Source organism: Oreochromis niloticus, linkage group LG3 (genome assembly GCF_001858045.2).
Source record: "Oreochromis niloticus isolate F11D_XX linkage group LG3, O_niloticus_UMD_NMBU, whole genome shotgun sequence".
NCBI classification, from domain to species: Eukaryota; Metazoa; Chordata; class Actinopteri; order Cichliformes; family Cichlidae; genus Oreochromis; species Oreochromis niloticus.
The window spans coordinates 21,905,632-21,917,032 of NC_031967.2; the positions used below are offsets into that span (position 1 = coordinate 21,905,632).

The 11,401-nt window shown below is 40.7% G+C and overlaps 2 protein-coding genes and 1 long non-coding RNA gene across 4 annotated transcripts; 2 read left to right on the top strand and 1 right to left on the bottom strand.

Annotated features, from left to right (window-relative positions):
- Positions 1-458: 458 nt before the first annotated feature.
- Positions 459-6,490, bottom strand: gmpr2 (guanosine monophosphate reductase 2). 2 transcript variants are annotated; one of them, XM_019353615.2, is made up of 10 exons: positions 6,388-6,490; positions 5,819-5,962; positions 5,424-5,543; positions 3,813-3,896; positions 3,545-3,718; positions 3,380-3,461; positions 3,033-3,139; positions 1,724-1,766; positions 1,474-1,633; positions 459-1,384 (listed from the first exon to the last, which is right to left on the bottom strand). In XM_019353615.2, exons 2-10 carry the CDS (start codon positions 5,903-5,905, stop codon positions 1,195-1,197), a joined length of 1,047 nt encoding a protein of 348 aa, XP_019209160.1. In that variant the 5' UTR covers positions 5,906-5,962; positions 6,388-6,490; the 3' UTR covers positions 459-1,194. The 2 variants fall into 2 exon arrangements, with proteins under 2 accessions (XP_019209160.1, XP_019209154.1); XM_019353609.2 differs by having other exon boundaries at positions 6,347-6,490.
- Positions 3,130-3,686, top strand: LOC112846489 (uncharacterized). Its single transcript, XR_003219484.1, has 2 exons — positions 3,130-3,272; positions 3,523-3,686. It is a non-coding gene; the product is annotated as an uncharacterized LOC112846489 (long non-coding RNA).
- A 3-nt stretch (positions 6,491-6,493) lies between the features above and the next one.
- nedd8 (NEDD8 ubiquitin like modifier) lies at positions 6,494-11,084 on the top strand. The gene is made up of 4 exons (XM_003447525.5): positions 6,494-6,927; positions 7,054-7,101; positions 7,190-7,272; positions 8,357-11,084. Exons 1-4 carry the CDS (start codon positions 6,634-6,636, stop codon positions 8,481-8,483), a joined length of 552 nt encoding a protein of 183 aa, XP_003447573.2. The 5' UTR covers positions 6,494-6,633; the 3' UTR covers positions 8,484-11,084.
- The last annotated feature ends 317 nt before the right edge of the window (positions 11,085-11,401 follow it).

Below are 11,401 nucleotides of genomic sequence, written 5' to 3' on the forward strand. Positions count from 1 at the left end.
TCACAGCTGGGGTAGTCGACATGTTTTTGTATCAAACTAACCTTTCAGCATACTTCAACATCACTCCTGAACATCCTCTGGGCCCTGCTTACAGGCTTTATCCATGCAGGCACTTTGGCTAATCATGTGTCTTTCATACTGGATCATGTGCATTTATCCCTGTGCAGGTTTGATGGGAGGAGGCTCAGATACACACTGATGTAAGTAAACTGAAATATTTAGTTTCATGTGTACACGCTGTAAATGATCGAATCAATTATAAAGTTATTGGAGTTTGAAGTTGTGGAATGTTTTTATTGACTGGATGAAATGTGACGTGAGTTTTGAAATATAAAAACTGCCTTTTTTTAAACTTCACTCAAATATGACAAAGAAAAACAGTTTACATAAGAACAGTTTGAAATGAACTGTGTGAAACTAAATCCTGTAAAATACTCACACTGAAGGACTTCTGAAGCTAACACGAAGGAATCAGTTTATTTAAAGGCTTTAATCATGACAGTAAATCCACTTGAAGGTCTCGTTTGTAAAAGGAAACACACTAACTTTGGTATCGATCAGGAGCAGCTGAACCAGGTAAGACAAAAGTACAAATAGATTCAATAACATCTGTACTGTAAGTTCAGCACTACATTACTACATGCTGTCTGTGCTCCCAGATTGTACTCATACTCATTGCACTAACAGATCATTTATAGAAAGTACAACTCATTAAAGTGCAAAACTTTAGCAAAGGAATGACAGGTTTTCTAAAAAGCAAGTCAATGTTATAATTTTGTTACAGCAATTGCAGAAACATTTAGGATGTATAAATAATTTAAGACATTTACTATAATTTTATATGTCAGTGACAAAGGCTTTCAGCAGAGTTTAGGAGTCTGCACTGGAATGATGAGAGAGCAGGCCTGCAGAGGTAGCCTGCATCTTACTACCTGGAAACACACTCAGACCTGGAATAGTCAGAGTGTGAGGAGACCCAGAGTCTGTGTGCTGGAAAATACTTCTGTTATAGAGAGTGGAACTTACACAGCTAGAGCTGCGCTGAAAGTTAACATCATACTACCTGAACGAGTATCAAAATATGATGTTTTTAAGTAATAAAACGTCTGCTCGCTTCAGTTTACACCAGACTAACAGACAAATGGCATGTGGGAGTCAAACCGACGCCGCTTCTTTCTTTGCAAAGCCGGGCGTTCAGCTGTCGTTTCCGAAGACGGTGTTGAGCTGCTGGGTGACTCTGATGAAGGTCGTCCTGCGGCTCAGCTCCTTCAGCTTGCCTGCACCGACATACGTGCAGGTGGAGCGCACCCCTCCCAGGATGTCTCGTATGGTGTCACCCACCGGACCTTTGTAGACAACTTCCACGGTCTTCCCCTCCGACGCTCTGGAGGCAAAGAAAATGAATGAATGACATTCAGAGGAGACATTTCACCTAAATAATCTTCCTCTAACAGCCAAACACCTGACGCCAACCTGTAATCAGCCACGCCTCCCGCATGTTTCTTCATCGCCGTGTCGGAGCTCATGCCGTAAAACATTTTGTACTTCTTGCCGTTTTTTTCGATGATCTCGCCGCCGCTCTCCGAGTGGCCGGCCAGCATACCACCGAGCATCACAAAGTCTGCTCCAGCACCTGAGAGCCAAACAAACAAACTCCGTTTTCACGCTAGTTATACTTTCCAAGATTGGAGTTCAAGTTCTCTTTGAAATAACAGCAACTCACCAAAAGCCTTGGAGACATCTCCCGGGCAAGTGCACCCCCCGTCCTGTGTGAAAGCAAACAAGGCGTTACGAGTGTGACTATCATGGCTGCACAACTCTAACAAATAACACTGACCTGGGAATTACAGTCAATAGTTTCATCAGGGCCCATGAGTAATAAACTAAAGATAAATCAATGTCAGTTTCTGTCTCACAGGTCTCGGCTTAAAGGAAGAGTCCAGAACATTTTGTGTTGTTAGATGACAAGAATGAGTCTAAACTCTGTCCAGGAACAGTGGCAAAGACACACAATACATAAAAGATAGATGTAATAATAATAACAGTGAGAATAAAATGATAATCAGGGTAAACAGACTAAGAACATGTTATAATGAAGAGCATGCAAGTCTGAACTGATGGGTTTTGAGATGCGATTTAAAAATAGAACACGAGTTTATGGTCAGATCTGGATATCAGCTGATATTATCTATATGGCCCAAAAAAGGAAAGAAGAGGCGGGACAAACACTCTTGAACCATGTTGATGTGCACCAGAGGGGATTCTGGTTGGCAACACAAAAGGAACAACCAGCTGATCCAAGCAATCGGGGAAAGTGTAAAAGAGTAAATAAATAACTCCACGAAATAAATGTTAGAAAGTTTGTTTAACTTATATATCCCATTTTCAAATCGCCAACCATCAGCAGTAGCATCAGTCATAATATTGGTGGGGCTCGTTTTGCGGACTTCCTTTTCGAAACCTCGAGCTGAGCCCTTATTTTGTTTTTGTTAAACCACATGTCGCTGCAACAGTCACTTATTAACCACAGGAAAACCACCCTGGGTGGAGGACACCCCGCTTTACCTTCTTTTTACTCCAAATATAAATATACCCAAAATCTATTAAAATTAATATTTTGCAATAAATAAGACTTTAAGCAAAGACTGAGACCATAAACACTTTATGAGAGTGTTTACTGAGATCTCAGATGAAAAACTCAAAAAGGGGCAGTTTCTTATTGATGTATTAAATCTGACTTGACCACAGGAACCGCACCCTGCTGGCCATTAAAAAGAATGCAGGTTTTAAAGTGCATAACACAATGTACTGCCCATATTTTACATACAGGAAACAGATAAAACTCAACCATGTGCACCTAGAAACCTCACAAATTAATGGCATATGTTATTTATTCACAAGGATTAAAAAAAAAAATAGAACTTGTGGTTTGACACACTTCTATTTCTATTCCTTCGACCACTTCCTGTGTGCTTCCTTTTAACACAGGAAACATGCCGTCTTCAAACTCTTCTCATCGTGACTGCACTCACTGAGATGATGTGGCCACCCAGGCCGTGGGCTGCATCTGCACACTCAATGACGGCGCTCAGCTGAGGATAGCCAACCCCTGTCTTCTTGCGGGTGGTGCACACAGAGCCTGAAGAGGAAGGAGGAGCCAAACAGGAAACAGCAGTTTTAAGCACCGTTGAGTCTTTATGTGGCAAATGAACGTGGGCTGCATGGTGGCAAATATGAATAACTACCAGCAGAGAAAAAGGAATGTATACAAGGTGGGTAATTTTATATAAATAATGACATGTTCTTATAATTTAAATATGCCTGTGCAGAAAATATGCAAGATAACCTCATGGCGAGTGTGCTAAGATGTAAGGCTCACCTGGTCCGATGCCTACTTTGATGATGTCGGCGCCGGCGAGGATCAGCTCTTCCACCATCTCTCCAGTTACCACGTTCCCTGCCTGAGCAAAATTAAAAATCAGCACGTATCCGAGAAATGTTGTTTTCCTCTGGTATTTAAAGGGATTCACAGACAGGAACTGACCATTATCGTGTGTGAGGGGAACTTCTCCCTGACGTCTCTGACAAAGTGGACAAAGTGCTCAGAATAACCGTTTGCTACGTCCACGCAGATGTACTTCAGCTGCGGCACCGCCTCCACGACGGCCGAAATCTTCTCAAAGTCACCATCACCGGTCCCCGTGCTGACTGCCACACTCTGAGAGACGAACACAGAAGAGAGACACTCGTCTTACAGTTAACACGCCATTATTAACCTCATCAGAATAACTGGTTCAAACAGCAGTGAGTACCTCCAGACATTCTGGATGCTTTTCTGCAAACTCCAACCAGTCATCTACAGTGTAATGTTTGTGGACTGTAGTGAACAGAGTAAACTGGAGGAAGACACAAAGAACAAAATTAGGTTATCCATGCAGACATACATCAGTACAAGAACACAGCCTATCCTACTGTGCACAAGTCTTGAGCCACCCGAGTTTCTATATATTTTGGTAGAAAAATGGGAAATAGGTGATTTATTTGTGCAAAAATGCATGAAAATGCAAAATATAAGGCAAAAACAGAGTTTGCACAATTCTAACGAGTTTGAGAGTCAATATTTTGTGTGACCATCTTTATTCTTAAACACAACCTGAACTCTCTGAGGCAGCTTTGTGATTTCTTTAAGTAGTCTTCAGGAGTAGTTGTCCAGGCTTCTTGAAGGACATTTAAAGCTCTTCTTTGGATGTTTCTGCCTTTTGTTCTGTTCTCTGTCAAGACGATCCCATGCTGCTTCAATAACATCAAAGTCTGGACTCTGGGGAGGCCAATCCATGGCTGATAGTGATCCACTGTGTGTTTTATATATCCATGTATATTTTACTTCATTGCCAGTGTGTTTAAAACCACTGTCATGCTGAATAATGAAGCTGTTACCATTCAGACACTTTCCAGATGGCATTGCATGGTTTATTTTGAGATCTACAGAAAAGTGGTGTCACTGCTGTTGGGATTAAATAATTTGCAGTGCCTCAATAATGCTATGCTTTTTATTAATAATAAGTGTTATAAAGTTATATAGAGTAGTATTAAGTGGACACAGCCCTGAAAAATAAAGGCATGAGACCATGTGTCCTTGGGGAGTAGAAAGCTGCAGACTCTCGCTCACGCTTGCCTGGGAAAATGTAGATAAGAGGGGACCATCTCTAGTGGAAAGTTACTGAGACACTGTTGTTTAGACTAGAATGAGAGAGCTTCTGTAATAAAACTGTTAGGGCCACACCACCATTTTGAGATCCACGGCAACGTGTCATGCAGGACGCATCTCCCTTCTACAAGTAATGTGAAAGAGAAATAAAGTGTTAAATGGTCTACTGAGCAGTGTTTTGTCTTCCATCGGATGGCTCTGAGGAATCAAAAGAACTCAGTGAATTGTTGCTATTTACACTGCCCATGCAGTAACATCTGATGGCCATTAGGGGCAGTATTTGTAAGCTAGTGATGGAGTGAGTAAATGAATGAAACAAAAGAAAATAAAAAAGCGTGTGTTTGTGATATGATCTTCATCTTTTTGTGGCTGAGAAGGTGAATAGAATTGTGAGTTAATACAAACAAACACACAGTTGTTTGTATTATCATTCTATTGATACAGAAATATTCCACATGTAAGCCACTAATATTTAAACTGAGGCATCAGACAGCCACCTCCTGTTTTTAATCCCCTGTTCAGCAGGGACAGGTAAGAGAATCAGCACCTATCCTCAGGTGTGTAATGTAGGGATTACTGGCCCTCACATTATTCATGGCTTAGATAAATTTAGGTTCACCTACTTCTGTTTGGACTACTTTAATCACTCCCTACTGCTGGCATGCCAGGAGTACTTTCTCAGTGAAATAATACATAACAGCAAACATTTCTGCACCTGGTGCAAAGCCACAGCCATCTCAAAGGTCCCCACAGTGTCCATGTTAGCAGCGATGATGGGGATCCCTCTGTAGCTGCCCTTAGAGTTCCTGAAGGTGAAGCTCCTCATCAGGTCAACCTGAGGTAGATGAGAAGGCCAATAGCTTAGTTACTTAAGAATTCATTTATGCAACCAGCTGGCAAAACATTTATTTTAGTTATTTGGAATTCCCATCAATGATTTGCTGTGACTTGCAGAGCCACACAAGGCTGTATTTTGTGCCCCCTTTAAAGTACTGTCGCATGGCCTGTGTGCTCACTTTCCAAGAATAGCTAATGATTTAACAAATGGAAACATCTGCATGTGGGTCAGTCTGGTTTCCTGTGGAAACTGCGCACAGCTGCATTACCCACCTCGCTCCTAGACTTGAGCGTGCTCCGTTTTGGCCGGAGGAGCACATCCTTGAAGTCCAGCTTGATGTCATTCTCTATACGAGGCATTTCCGAAAAGAAGAAGCAGCAGCCGGTCTAACGGGGTAAAATATGGAGCAGTGTGATCTGTGAAAGAGAGGAAAGGTCAGGTGTTAAGGGGGCTCATTTTTTCACCCCTTACTCTGTCATGCATACAGCCATTCATATGAAAAACAACTGTAAACAGGTACGCTCAAAGTTGAGGTCCGGAGGGACCCTAAAAAAGCCAAGAATCCTTCTAGGACTGAAAAAAAGACTCGGGAAAATCCGGGACTGCGTTATGAAAATGGACTAAGTCCTTCTGTCATGAGTCCTGCTTTTTTACCTCCGATGTCAAAATTCAAGGTTACATCACATAACGGGGTTAATAGCTGAAGTCACTCACAGACCGTTCATGTAAGCATGAGCTAATAACAATAAAATGAGTGAGTTATCTACCAATTTAATAATTTACCAAAACAAAGTATTTACCGTTAGGAAAATGAAAATGACAGATCTGGTCTGAACCTCACCGCTTCAGCTTCCGTCTCCTCTGGCGGGAAACTTTACTGTGGCGGACACCCGCCGGCACCCGCCTTGTAGTTTTTAAGGGCTTCTGCTCGGCGGAGACGACGCACGTAAAAACTACTTACTTGACATGCGCTTTACGTCATGTGGTACTGATGTCGTAAAGGTTTTTTTAAGGTACTTGGGTGAGAAATTTGGGTTTGCTTTTCTTGTGACCTTGCTCGAGTTAACGTAAAGTCATTTAGGTTTGAATGGTGTGTTTGTTTGTTGTTTTACGGAAAATAAAATATATAAACCGGAAGGAAATCCACGAAGCGGAACGGTTAACGTACAAACGAGAAGGGGGCAAGACACAGGAAGTACCCAGTGATTTTCTGGGAAGCGGAGGAATATCGCGTATCTTCATCAAAATACCACATCGAAACCTAAAATTCCATCACGTAGTTTGTGAAATTTTACAATCCTTTAATATAAAATCGCACCACATATCCCACTTGACTGATATTTCTACAAAGAAGTCAACAAAGATGCTGATTAAAGTGAAGGTAAGGTCCGTCATACTGAACGATTAGCCCAGTTTGAGACTCGTCTTGTTATTACTGACTCACTGCCTCTGCTGGATCCCTTGAAATCATTTGCTTAACAGTAACTTAAAGGTGTTTTTATCACAGACACTCACTGGCAAGGAGATAGAGATTGACATAGAGCCCACAGATAAGGTACATGTTTATCTTTTTTTGATGTGTGCAGATAATAAGTCGGTGGGTTTTTCAGTGTGTGTGAGCCTTTTAATTCATGTCCATCCAGGTGGAGCGGATTAAAGAAAGGGTGGAGGAGAAAGAGGGGATCCCTCCCCAACAGCAGAGGCTAATCTACAGTGGAAAACAGATGTAAGACCCGGTTACAGTTTCTTTATTAAAGAGTGAGGTTGAGGATTTATTTGATGGAAGCAGCTGCACACAGTTACTGCAGTGCAGTGTAGTTTATTACAGTAAATCTCTTATAATAAATATCCCAGTGTAGCAAATGCTCACTAGTGCACCACGTGCATCTGCCAGAAATCAGTTAGCCTTAGTTTAAAATGAAACTGTACTTCAGATTTATATCTGTCACAGAAACAAATCTGCATGAGCATACTAATACTGATAGGAAGGGCAAGAGCAGAATGATCAACTTTACCTCAGGTTAATGTACCCAGGTGAATTATAAAATGTGTTAAATATATAGTTAAAATCAGTCAAATATATGCTAAAGGCCATTTCATGCCATTGGGCCAACTCAGATCAGCTGACTGGAGCAAGAAGGAAACCTAGGACTCAAAAATCCATCTGCACATGTAGGTTTTTATTTTATAAAGTGTAAATTTGACAAAATCCACACCTAGCATCCACTTCGCATGTATATACTGCATTTTAGGAACAACCACAGACACATTGCTGACCTCATTTTAGTTTGAATGTGGACGGGGTGAAACAATGACTCCCACATTTTCCACCATATTTAGCCTTATCAGGCACAAAAATGCAGCTAAATCATTACAAGTTAAATTCATAAACATCCTTCTTTGCTGTTGCCAAAGCACTCCAGTCTAAAGGGTCACTTTAATTGTTAGCAGTGACTCTTTAAGGTTTATGGTGAGACAACTGCCTTTTACTCATTGTTGATTTTTAGTAACATATACAGCTCTTTGTTGTTCAAAAGAAGGGAAATCCCTTGTCTTAATGTTTGCCATTGCTTCTCTTCTTCTGAAGCAGCATTTTCTATAATACAAAGAACTACAGATGTACGTCAACATTATTCTCAAAACGTTTAGGGAAAGGTTTCATATCTTTACCTGCTCAAACTGTTTTACATGTTAAAATAAATAATTTGTGTCAGATGGATTTTGTGGCCAACTAGTTTGAATAATTTAAACTAGTCGGTCTCATTAAAAAAAAAAAAAAAAAAGACTGAATGCATCGTCTCTTTTCTCAGGAACGATGAGAAAACAGCAGCAGACTATAAAATCCAGGGAGGCTCTGTTCTCCACCTGGTACTTGCTCTGAGAGGAGGATGCCTGCTCCACCATCCCACAACACTATGTTCTACACCTGCGCTGTAGCCATCGCTGATGGCTAAGCTGTTGCGCTGCTTACACGAAGCGAGAACAGTGACGACTCCGAGCCAGCGGCTGCTGGATCACCGGGTGGTATTGTAGCCAAGACGGAGCCTTGGTCTAAAAAGTCTGATCGGGCTCTCTTTATTTCAGACATTTCCCTGCAGCCAACGGTGTGTTGGCCACAAACACTCCCTCCCCCCACACTCTGTAAATTTGCCACGGTGACACACTCTTATGTAGTTGAAAAGTTTCTCAGAATTAAAGAAAACTTTGTCTTAAAGTCAACAAATCAGATATTTTGTCTGAAGCAGACAGGCCCGAGGTTTTCGAGGCATGTAAAGAAGTTATTTTAGTTCCACTAATGATAACACTGGTGACTGGACTGTGATGCTGCCTCCAGACTTTCTTTAATTGATTATTTTTTTTATGCTATGTACATGTTTTGTTATTCTTATATGATACAGATGTGCTGTAGTGCAGTTAGATTTGAGGAGGATGAATCGCTGCATATATAAAAGGATAGTTTCACATTTAAGGAAAGCTACCGACTCATTTTTCATGGGAGAAAACCGACGCACCTCTCGCATCTGACCACGACATGAAGTCACAATTGTCAGCTGGTTAAATTTCTTGTTTGTGTAGGGACAATCTGTAGCACGAATACGCTCCTTTACCGGTCATGTCCCGAGACAGTCCTTTAAATTACGCTTATATTAGGTTTAAATGCAAAAGCTCACATGCAACAGTCAGAAACACAAGTAAGACAGCAAATGTAGATAGACTGAGTAGTGCAAGGTGCAAACTGTAGTATAGTGATGAATGAAAAAACAACCCAGCAATAAGACCGGCTGCACTCTTTAGGTGACACATTTCCTTTGTTAGCATCTCTAAATCTTTTATTAACATGTCACATGTCGGTTTAATGTGTGCAAAAAAATAAGTGTTTAAAACAGAAACTTGACCGCTTCTGTGTTTCAGTCTTCTACAATAACCCACAGTAAAAATTTCATTTCTAACTGTGAATTTTCCATTTGGATTTTGTTCCTAAAAGAAGACCGAGCGAGTTAAATGGCGACACGCCGTAGTGTTTGTAGGTGGGTTTCTTCTCCCAGTCTTTGTGCTGATCTACCTGCCTGCTGGGTGTAACCTTAATAGATCCATTATTTGTTGGACAAAGAGAATTTTTGTAGTTTTGCTTCCGTTCACCACCGCAGTGGCTTTTAAATCAAACAAACCAGATTGAAGTGCAGACCTTCAGCTTTCATTCAAAGAGTTTAACAGAGTTGCATGAACTGTTTAGGAATTAGAGCCATTTTTAGAGGCTCAGAAAGAACAAAATAAAATTAGGTTGTTATTAATACTTGAAGTCAACCACTGAAGTCTGTACCTCATGGACATCACCATTACTGCAGCCACCTTCAGTCGCTGCTTGTTTGTGGGTCTCTCTGTCTTCAGTTTTGTTCTCAGCAGTTGAAAGCATGCTCTGTTGGTTTGAGATCAGATGACCGACTCGCCCATTGATAAATATCTCATTTCTTTGCCTTTAGAAACTCTTGGGTTGCTGTTGCAGTTTGCTTTGTCTCATTTATGCGTTTGCACAGTGAAGCTCTGTCTGATCAGCTTTGCAGTATTTGCCTAAATCTGAGCAGAGAGTACGACCCTGCACACTTCACAGTTCATCCTACTGCTTCTATCTGCAGTCTCACACACACACACACACACACACACACCTACCTTCTCCTCAAGTGTGTGCTTGACTTGTTTTAATGTTTCTCTTTTAATTAGTCTTCTGTGGTATTGCTGAGCTCTGCATTCATTTCATTCACAGAATAAGCCAGATTGTTGATCAGACAGTTTATTTGAGTTTTTCAGCCTAATGATGGTCTCCCCCACTTATACTAACCTGTCTTAGGCCTCCTCATATTTACAGTTTTAGTGAAAAGCTTTAAAATATAAATTCAACACTTGGAATCAGCTTTAAATATTAACAAGGAGCAGGCCTCTGAAAATGGGAGACTGTAAAAAAAATTACAATATAATGTCTGTATAATTCCTAAACAGTTTTATGAGATTTAATTTTTATTTCAAATCCTTGAGTGAAATCCTATCTAGATTGTTTCATTTTAAAAAAATATCTGCTGTGATCATGTACAGAGGCAAAGTGTCTTTGTGCAACAAACATGGGCCGAACTGTATGAGAGTGGTAAAAGTCTTCATGAATCTGCATTTCCTAAAATGTAAAACTATTCCTGTGATGCACACCAACAAGTAATGGACGTGTTTTGTGATGTCAGGAAAATCTCCTGCGAGTTGTTCTAAATCATGGACCACATACGGTAGTTGATTGTAAGCCTGCTTTATAAGCAGACTGAGCATGTCCGTTGGGTAAGCTACTGATTTATTTAATGTGTTGAGCATTAATTTGCTCTCATTGCATATTTGACTGTAGTGAAGAGCGCGGCTTCAGTTTACGTGGTTTGTTTGTTTGAGAAGCATTGCTGTGTTAGTTCCCACGTTGCTCCCACCAGTGTGTGCAGAGTTATGAGAAACTGACTTAAGCTTTGGATTGATCTGTCAGTAGAATAAATTTGATCCTGCAAACGACTCGTGTTTAATGCTTTCTGTTTCTGTTCTGTGTGTTTGTTTGTCCGCGAACTCCTCCTAGACTGTCAAGAGTTAAAGAACCAAACGTAGCACTTGGGTACATCTTAAGCCACGGAAGGTTTTTATCTACATCTGATATTATGATGTCATTGTGTTGCCTAGCAACCACCTACCAATGGTTCAAAGTGATCAGTTTTTAGCATTTTTGCACTTACAACACCTCAAAAAAGGCTTCCATCATTTTTATTTCATGACGGTATCATCTCATTTCAATAAGTCACATCTCAGTAATTCTAATACTCAAAAGATAAATTATG

Bases quoted from the DNA above. Each gene is read 5' to 3' on its own strand.
- gmpr2 (XM_019353615.2), bottom strand. From the start codon at position 5,905: ATGCCTCGTATAGAGAATGACATCAAGCTGGACTTCAAGGATGTGCTC. The intron at 5,544-5,818 runs GTGGGTAATGCA...CATCTACCTCAG, and splicing joins CGCTCAAGTCTAGGAGCGAG to GTTGACCTGATGAGGAGCTT. The intron at 1,767-3,032 runs GTGAGTGCAGTC...GCTTTCACACAG, and splicing joins TGGGTGGCCACATCATCTCA to GACGGGGGGTGCACTTGCCC.
- nedd8 (XM_003447525.5), top strand. From the start codon at position 6,634: ATGGTGTGTTTGTTTGTTGTTTTACGGAAAATAAAATATATAAACCGG. The intron at 7,102-7,189 runs GTACATGTTTAT...ATGTCCATCCAG, and splicing joins ACATAGAGCCCACAGATAAG to GTGGAGCGGATTAAAGAAAG. The intron at 7,273-8,356 runs GTAAGACCCGGT...CTCTTTTCTCAG, and splicing joins ATCTACAGTGGAAAACAGAT to GAACGATGAGAAAACAGCAG.